Raw genomic sequence first — 10,101 nt, 5'->3', positions numbered from 1 at the left:
GAGAGAGAGAGAGAGGATCAAAAGAACTTTTCGTTTCGATTAAAACACGAAAAAGAAAAAGGGGAAATTGAAATGTTTCACATCTTCAATTTTCTCGTGTTTCAACCGAGAGAGAAAGTCAAGAAAGTCGTCCCTTCAAGTCAGTTTAGTAAGTTCAACAGAATAGAAAAATATGAAATGTTCTTCGACATGAGATGAGAATAGGAAAAAGGCCAATAAGAACCAGGTTGCAGATGTAATGAAAAATATACATATATATATTGATGATTATTTTTATAATGATTTCAATCTACTTTAAATCTTTTGATGGAAAACTTAGTTTAGTATACATTGGAAATAAATATTTTCAAACTTATCAACGTCTGCGGTTCGGCTTTTATTCGGTCTTTCCTATAAAGAAAAAGATTCTTATGCCTATATAATGAAAAGTTTCTCATAATATTTTTAAGAATTTGTTATATTTTAAATGTATGAAGATTTCTAAAATGGTACTTTAAACTTTTTCAGAGTTTAAGTTTTCTTCAGAAATTATAGAATGAAAAATCTTTACGAAATACTATGAAAATATAATGTTTCAGAATTCATATGAAAAAAATCTTAGAAAAAAATTTTAGAATTTCTCAGTACTTCTGTATTCTAATTCGTATTTTCAAAAATCTAAGAAGTTTTTTTAAAAAAATTATACAGAAATTTTGAAAAATTATATAAAGAATTCTAGAAAAAAAATTTCTCCAGAGACTCCAATTATCGTTTAAACACATCGACTCGATTTTTTATGTGTGTGGTTTTTTTTCCTTTATTACCGGCCAATCGTCGCGTTTATGCTACGAAAAGTCGAAGAACGGAGGACCGCCGGCGATCAAAACGAAAGATCTGGGCGAGATCAGGGCGAAGGGATCTGGACACATTCCTAAAAGTGGAGCATCATCGCGCGCAAACAACCGGCCAAGAATACGAAGGAACACTATCGGCGCTGCGCAAGGACGACAAAGGACGATTGACCGGCGCCGTCGCTAAGAGATAGAGACAAATAGAGAATTATCTTGCTTTTATCATAATAATACAATATTACGCTATATTATTACTATGATGTATTTGGCCGTTTAATTATATACTCCAGCAACGCTCGCCAGAACATCTCTTCAATTCATGATTGCTAACTCGGCGAATAATTTTTGTGGGACTAGAAATTTTGAAGAATACGATCGTGACGTAACTGAAGAAAAATGTCGATCTCGAAAGAGAGTGGTATATTTATCTGTTTATTATTTATTCATGTTTCTCTCATTTTTAATTTGCACTAAGAGAATAATATAATAAAAAATTAATAGAAAATTTTCATCTTCCTTTCTTAATTTTTTTTTTATTTCTTTTCTTTCGTTTTCTTTATTTTTCTTTTTTTGGGGACACCAAATTCCTTCAAAAAAATTGCCTTCAATTTTAACAAGGGACATTGCGATGTCGTTGTCGATTGCCATTCATTTTCTCTCAAAATTTTATCCAAAACTCTCTGAAATTTTAATCGACATTTTTCTCATTTGGCAATGATCGGATATAAAGCGGAAACAATATGATCAATAAATGCCAAGTCACGTACGCTCGACTTATATTGAATCACGAGAGACCTTCCACTGCCCGATTACGATGATTAGAATATAAAAGCGGGAGAACACTACCACGTGATCGTGATTGTTGCGTTGTAATCACCGGTATGTTCTACCTTGCGATTCGCTCGACATTAACACGTTAATTAACAGCTACTTCTTTTTTTTTGCAATATAGTTTCAATATAATGTTCCTTTGTAATATACATATATATATTTCTCCTATATATATATTTGTATATATATTTATATTATATTAAACGATGATATCCTCTTTGTCCAATATATTAATTAAGTATGATATGTTTATTCACAACTTGATGTGAGCGCTTAGAAAGAGTGAGAAAGAGCGAGAAAAAGAGATAGAGTGATAAAGATTGGAAATTCTTCCTTCCTTCCCTTAATATCGCAAGGACAGCATCTTCGATTTCTCTTTCGATTTGAGTGATAGCGATAATAAACCGGGTTAACGTCATTATTTTAAGCACGCCCCGGTATAGATAAAACAATGATATCTATATCAATAAACTTCTTTTTGCTCTCTTATTTCACATTTCACGAATGAGTATTTCGATGCACTCGCGCACATATCGCACACAAACACGCACACACAACAAACAAATGCACACGTACGTGCACACACACACACACATACACCCACCCACCCACACACACACACACACACACACACACACGCGCGCGCGCGCGCGCGCGTTCTGTGATTATATATTGTTATGTATTACACGCTAGTCATTGTCAGAAAGTTTATTAGTGTTTAAAGTTTGAAGAACTGGCCGCGCTCGCCACAGGATCGTTCCGCGCGGAATCGCGGAGTCGGGCTCAGAGTTCTCTGGATGTCGCGTGTGTGTCGGGTGTTATATGTGTATGCGCGGGCTGTGTGTCGCATTTCGCAAATTTTTGCATGTACACATGTGTACAAAGTGCTGGACTCGTTGCCGTTCTCTTGGGGCGCGATTTTTACAGATCACAGACACGCGGTTTGCCGCGACGAGTAAACGTGCAAATTATTCTGCGTGGATTAATTAAGGAACTTTATTCCGAATCGCCATTTACGTTCCGGTTCTGTCTTATGTGTTTCCACTCGGAACAGCTTCCCGAAGCGTCGCGCGACGATATATAATTGTATATATATATAATTATATAATTATATAATTATATATATGTATATCGAGATATAATTCGCTATTCTACTTGTCGAGTAATAAAAATAGAGATTGCATAGATTGAAATTCGTAGCAGATGCGTCTATAAGAAGATACGTTCCTATAAAGAATTTTTCGAGCCTTGCATGAACAGCATGAAATTTGTATACGCTCCCTCTCAGCGCTTGTGCGCCTTTAATTACATACGTAAGCTCATAGCTGTATGCGTATATGAATGCGCGGTTAGATCGCGCGAGTCTCGTGCTCAATCGCACACGCGTTTTGTTACACTTACGTGGCCGTACAATCGTTCATCATCATTTCCTTGTCATCACCTTCGCAACAAATCAAGGATCAAAAATGACAAGTTCGATTTTCAATGTTGGGGACACAGAAAAATCTCGATTGGCTAATTAGCGATCTAGCAAGTGAAATTAAAACTATTATATGTATCAATTCAATAGACATTTTAATCTTTTTATATAATTATACAACATGTATTAACATATACAGTTAAGATTCTCTAAATAGCCAAGCGTTCCTTAGTATAAGAAAGAAAATAGTTGCTTGGCACAAATTTCCCTTTAATTGCCATCACGTTGCTGTCATTGGGACACTAGTTTTGTTTAGGGCAATCTAAAGATATTGTGCGGACAATGGTTGTCTATGCAAATGAGCGGAAATGCTGTAGCATTCTTATTGCTATAAAAGTTGCTACAATTTGTTGGAAAAAGGGCAATCGTTGAATGTTATCATCAAATAATTATTAGTGGCAATAAAATTAGTTCATAACTATTAGTGGCAATAAAAATCAGCAATCAACATGCAAAGCCGGAAACTATTTCCCTTAATATAAAAGGCAACTTCAGCAGAGCAATTTGAAGCAAATGGACAGCAATCTGCGGGCAACTTGCTATGTGAGTAGTTTTACTGTATAATTATTATAAGTATATAATAGGAAAAACGCTGTGTTTAATTTTTATTTAAAAAAGTGTGTAGTACTCTTTTTTATTCTATAATATATCGTTTATTGAAATCAATTTTTTTCACGTGTCTGCAACATTAAAATTCGAACTGATCACAATTACGCTGGCCGCAACACCTCTAAAGAGACACGTACGTGCTCAGCAACGATAATAATACATGAGGGAACACTTTGTAATCTTAATTTCTGATATGTCCGTTGAATATAGTTGGTGTTTCTGATGCTATCATTTGGCCGATTTCCGTTCTAGCCGCTCAGACGGGTACTGCACGCTGTATATATTTATTATATACATATATATTCTTAAGTCTTAGAATTATTTGAAGAGAAACAGAAAGAAAAATCAAAGGACAGAATCTTGAGCACGAACGGACGTCCATGACTCTGTTACGTTTTTTGTGCTTGTTTCCTCATCGCAACGCTCGTTAAAACAATTATTTACTTGGCGCGACAGCAAAGCGGCGCGAAAGGGGTCTCTCCCTCGTCGATTGAGTATTTCATTCAAATATACGCCCGTTCGGAGACTCGCTTGTTGTAATGCGTGTGTGCTATTGCTTGACGAATAGTACAAAGCCGTTTCTGTTGAATTTGAGCAAATTGCGAATTTTCCTCCGAACTTGCGCGGAGCTTGCACGGAGAAGTTCCGTCTTATTGCTTGCGCGACTCTTTAAAGGTAATCTTCTTCTTTCTTGAGATCATCTTCTGTTATTCGCTGGAGCGATCAAAACATTTCAGGGGATGTCCCCTAAAACATCGTTAGAAGTTCACATTACTGTCCGCTGCGCGATCTCGCTGTTCAGATAATCAACAATTGCGTCTGTAATTTTCTCCTTTCTTTCTTTTTTAATTTTCTAGTACGGCAAATTTCTTTCGCGATCTTTCAACCAAAATTCCTTTCCCGCTGACTTTTAAATAACCGAGACAACTCAATGGGAATCGTCATCAGTCGTCGACAATCGCGTCTTAGTTTTTTTTCTCTCTAATTTTCTAATTTCTCTTGTGATAAACAATCTTCATAGGCATACTTCATTCCTCGTTTCAACCGTCCGTTCTTCATTCAATTTGAGTCTCATCATCGTGTTAGATGTATTTCGCTAACTCTATGAGTTAAAACGATTCTAGATATTCAGAACGGCCTCGGTAAACGCTGAGCCCAATTTATCGCCGACAGCACGGCATCATTGGTCTCGAATTACCTCGCTGTAGCTTATAGAGGCTGCTAAACAAAGGATATTTCACTGTATTCGACAATTCAAGAGCTTAAGATTGGATACATTAAATAAAGTAATTTAGCAAAATTTAATTTCAAGATAATTAAATAATAATGAACAAATTAGACTAATATCTGTACAGAAATTTCTTAAAGTGATCGAAGCAAACAATTCGCGAAAAACCCGTAGATTTGTTAATTTAATTTTGAATTGTTTGAGGCAACGTTGCATTAAGATAATTAAGACTGCATTACTATATTGGATTATTATTCAAATTCGTTGATTTCATGTTATTTTATCATGATCATGGTATAAGTAACGAAAAATCAAACATTTGCAGTCTTTATTTGTGTTGCATCAAATTATTAAAAATATCAAATTATCAAATGAGCAAAAGAGAAGTGAGAGAAACTGGAATTACGTTGAATAATATGAATAAACGTGAAATAAGGGTTTTCAGAGAAGATAAAAGCGAGCACACGTTTAAAAGTTAAATCGTAAAGCGTAAACATATCCTGTACTTCGTATGAATACTCTTTTGAAGCATTCGTTTGCAAATATATATTGCAGTCAGGACAGTTATCGATTATCCAGCAGTATACAGAATTCGCGCTTCTCATTACTCGTATCTTTTTCACGGTATTATCGCCGTTATTCTATTTATAGAAACGAATGCTTCGAGTAAAAAACGAATGCTCTCACATCTTCACGAAGCGTTCGCTTCACTGAATACAAATAAAAATTCACTTTCCCCTTCTTCCATTCACACAACCCCGGTCTCTATTAAATTATTGTTGAAGATTACCTTTTCATTGCAAATCCTCCTCGCATTTAGGAATGTCGAATATCTCGGCGAACAGCGGCGGTAATTTGAGCTTCGTCCAGTTCCTGCGAAACCAATCTAAGAGATTGGCATGTCTAGCGCCGAGCGCTCTCAGTTCGGGTATCCTTTGCGAGACGTTGGTGATCGCGGTGCCGCCGGCACCTTCACCAGAGGGTCGCGTTGTTTGCACCCTCAATGCCTCCAGGACGCGATCCTGCAGCCTTTGAACGGCCTTGACGTCGTTCAATCCTGGTCGTTCGTTCAGCAGCACCGCCGCCGAGAACAGGCCCAGCTCGGTGTCCGTCAGTTGATGGGCATTTAACGATGACGTGACTTGCATTAGTGCAGATACAAAGTCGGGCTGTCGATCATAAATAGTCGAATAAAATAATGATCGTATAATATAATAATAATCTTTAGAAATTTAATACTAGAAAAAGTAATTAATTACTTAGTATATGAATACTAAAAGTATTTTTAATATTCAAAATAAGTAATTAATCACTATCTTTCAATATTAACCCTTTGATGTCATCTTGGATGTAATATAGTTGGTTTTCTTTTTCTAATAATTTCTCCATTGCTTATAATATTTTATTAATAAAAAACAAATATATTCACTTAATATCGATATATTCCTTAATGTCTGGCGTTTCGATTGAAAATAAAATTTTACAATATGTTCATTTTTATGAAAGTTATAAGCAATCGAATTGGATTAGGTATGCTATACCCAAGTGTGTCATTTCTGTAGTGTGACAACGAAGTGTTAAATTGGCTAGTACTAAATTGGATTTAGTAAAGGAAAGACAAAATTGAAAACACAGAAAACGATTAAATTTATTATTTTATGTTCAACTTCTTTCTCAACAGAGAAAAAAATAATCAATTTTATGTGATAAAGAATGAATCTAAAATTCATAAATTCGAAAGTACAAATTTCATTGAGACTTAGGGAAATAGATACAAGTGTGTTACTAAAATTAATATAAGTTAAATACTGTATTGATCTTTAATCAGTTTTAATCTTACCTCGTACATCAATTCCAGTTGCTGGCGGGTGAAGTAAGTGCCGTCTTCAAAAGTCATCGAATTATCGGTGGTTATTTTGGAGATGTGGCAGAGCCATACCTCAAAAAAGCCGACTTTGATCAGGATCAGCTGGTCGTCTTGCGAGAGTTCGCAGAATCCCGGCATCCGTTTTGCGAATTCCACCACCCTCTGTACCGATGGCGTCACTCTAGTGGCAAATTGCTGCCACAACCAGATCCTCTGCGACTCAACAGTTTCTGCGGTCGAGGATGCTGCTTCTGGATCTTCCGGGCTCGCGGGCTGCGAAGAATTACTCGCCTAATCAGCAAGATTACAAACAGACCTGCGAGTTTGCTACCACTTCCAGCGGGAAGTCTTCGCGCTAATACGTAATGAGAAATTAAACTAATTCCATTCTGCGTCAAAAAGAGACATATCGCAAAGTTAATATGTTTTTCATTCTTTCAATCGATTCGGAAAAGATCTTTATTGTGTATTAAAAAAAATACATATAGATCTTTGTTTTATTGAATTTAATTATTATTAGATACCAAGACCTGCTTTGACCAAATATTTTTGCTTATTTGTGTTGGACATTTCTGGATCAATTTTCATTTACTACTGTTTAATTACTATGTTGTTTAATTATTATTTTATTGTTATAATTACTGTTATATGACAACTACTGATTTAGAGCGGCGACGTTTTAGATCGCAACGGATTAGTTTCCTTTTTCATTTTCTAATGGCTCACCGGTATTATCATAGGTTTTCTCGTGAGGCCCCTAGTGGACTCTTCCGTGAAGCCGCAATGAGCGTGATGAGCCTGAGAAACCTGATGAATCACATCGTATACAGCCAGTTGCTTCACGTCAGCGTCTGATTGATCAGCCTCGACCACTGCCGCCGATGGTACCCGTGAGATCGCGTTTTGGCTCTGGGTGTTATTGTTATTATTATTATTGTTGTTATTGTTGTTGTTATTGTTATTCTTGTTGCTGGCATTGTTGTTGCCGGTATCGGGTGTAGTCAATTGCTGCATTTCCATAGCCGCCATCGTCGTCGTCGTCGTCGTCGTCGTCATGGTCGTCGCCATCGTGTCCTCAGGGCCGCGTTCTCTCGAGCGTTTCGGCACCCTGCCGTATCTCACGGCTGCAAAGAGACGAGTAGAATGTGATCGTTGGGGAAATCTCGAGGTATTCGATAAAATTATTTTTCGATACATATATTTTTCATTCCTTGCGGCGGTCTTCGCTATAATATTGATTTTTGTAGATAAAATTGAAGATATTTTTGCGAATATTCCTGTACCAATTTACCATTGAAAAAACGTAATTTTTTATTTTATTAAAAATTTTTTTATCTTTCAAACAAGCAATCTTAAGTAAACTTTTCAAAATGTTATTATACCAAGATGTACTTTCATGTGATAATAAGAGCAAGGGTAATCTTCCTTGTTATAAAGAGAGACAGTTCAAATTTGACAACAGCTCATTTCTCTTGGTCACGCTCAAAATAGTTTTATCATTAAAAATGTATTAATATTATTCTGAATTTTATTTACTGTTCGACTCATATGGAAATTAATCATATTCCGTTTATAATTAAAGATTACTAAGAAATGAAGTATCTAAGCATTTATCGGTCATATTTCAAACGAGACATTCAGTTATTTCTGTACTATCCAACAATTCAACTAGTTGAGATTCTCTATAAGAGAAAGGCTGACTGCCTCAGGAGGAACATTACTATGACTTTCGTTGGATCTTAAGTATGTGAATTCATTACATATTGATCAAATGATGAAGATGGCTAAAAGATTAACCGAAACTTCTATAGCTGGTCACAGAAAAGTTGTAACACTTTTTTTTTCGAGTTTCGGAATGTAATTTATTCATTGAGTGATTGATTCTTGCTTATGAATCTAATCATTTACATTCAATTACTCTACGAGCAAGGCTAAGTTCCGAATTCCATTGAAAAAAGTGTTGCAACATTTCTGTAATATTCGGCTATATACATAATAATGTAATGTTGTGAATATATTCAAATCTTATTTATATTGTATTGCGCAATTTTAAGCGCGCATTCTTAGTAGCTCGTTTTTTTACAGTTTCTTGTTTTTTATTTATTTTGAAAATTTGAGAATTGATATTTTACTTTTTAAATTCATAAATTTGAGTTATTTTTTATTATTTCTATATGAATATCTATATCACTGCTCCTACTCAATATATCATTGATTTAACTAAAACATTAGAGTTAAACATTAGAGTTAGTATTAAATTTAATTCAAATTTAGTTCATCATTTATTAAGTGCATATATGTATTGATTCAGATGTTATTTAAATTAAAACTAATCATAGAAATGACATGATTGATTGACATTTTGACATACATGTAAGTTAAAATAATAGAATGTTTATTTAATTCAAGGAATTGAGTTACCATTATTGCTCTTTTAATATTTAACATCCAATCCTTTTTAAAAATTGAAATGATTTTTTTGGAGTCGATTAGAAATGGAGATCTTTAGCGAATCACGGTTCAGAGACACAGACAATAAAGTCTCACGGTTCAAGTAATTTCAGACTTTAGTTTCATGGACTCCTGATTTAAACGCCGTAGTCTGAAGATATTTTACGTCAAAAGTTTTAACATTTCTGAAAGTTGAGTCCCGTGGATTTAAATGAAAGCCATCTCGTTTGCGTTCCTCTAGATTATTACACCCGCGTCTACGCGAGTCTACGTGAGTTCGTTACAATTTCGTTTGCGACACGTGACACGATGATGAAGCGGTACTCGCAGCTCGCACGTCGTACACGTAGACCGGTATTGCGCCCTGGAACTCTGACGTTTAATTATGTACACGCCTGCCCTTTGGTTTACTTTGCTCTCTCGACACGGGCGGCAAGTAGATTTTGCATCACTGACGGCTAGAATTGCGATCTCGTAGAATTCTGTTTGAATTTCTAACGGCGCCATGGACTCGTAAGCTCGTTTCTGACACGCGTAAAGAATCAAAGAGTCAACTTGTCGTACTCGGGGCATATACAAATGTAACTAACAAATAACATATAAGATCAAAATATTTTTTAATTTTTAATGTTTAAACATTCTCTCTCTCTCTCTCTCTCTCTCTCTCTCTCTCTCTCTCTCTCTACTATACTTATTATTAATTAATTAATTAATTAATTAAATTAATTAATTTAATTAATTAATTATTAATTAAATTAAATTAATAATTAATAATAATTAATAATAATTAATTAATTATTAATTA

At 35.1% G+C, this 10,101-nt stretch overlaps 1 protein-coding gene across 1 annotated transcript in view; it reads right to left on the bottom strand.

The window, feature by feature from the left end:
- Positions 1-5,772: 5,772 nt before the first annotated feature.
- The window catches only part of LOC105624653 (ecdysone-induced protein 78C), a 70,994-nt gene continuing 66,665 nt past the window's right edge, over positions 5,773-10,101 (bottom strand). The window contains exons 4-6 of the mRNA XM_012206010.1: positions 7,572-7,969; positions 6,819-7,136; positions 5,773-6,147 (exon numbers count right to left, since the gene is read on the bottom strand). Coding sequence (XP_012061400.1) covers positions 5,773-6,147; positions 6,819-7,136; positions 7,572-7,969 — 1,091 coding nt within the window. The remainder of the gene's footprint in view (positions 6,148-6,818; positions 7,137-7,571; positions 7,970-10,101) is intronic.

The sequence above is a fragment of the Atta cephalotes genome (assembly GCF_000143395.1).
Source record: "Atta cephalotes unplaced genomic scaffold scaffold00084, whole genome shotgun sequence".
Taxonomy (NCBI): Eukaryota; Metazoa; Arthropoda; class Insecta; order Hymenoptera; family Formicidae; genus Atta; species Atta cephalotes.
The sequence above is the reverse complement of the archived record's forward strand: the minus strand, read 5'-3'. Positions and strand labels throughout refer to the sequence as shown.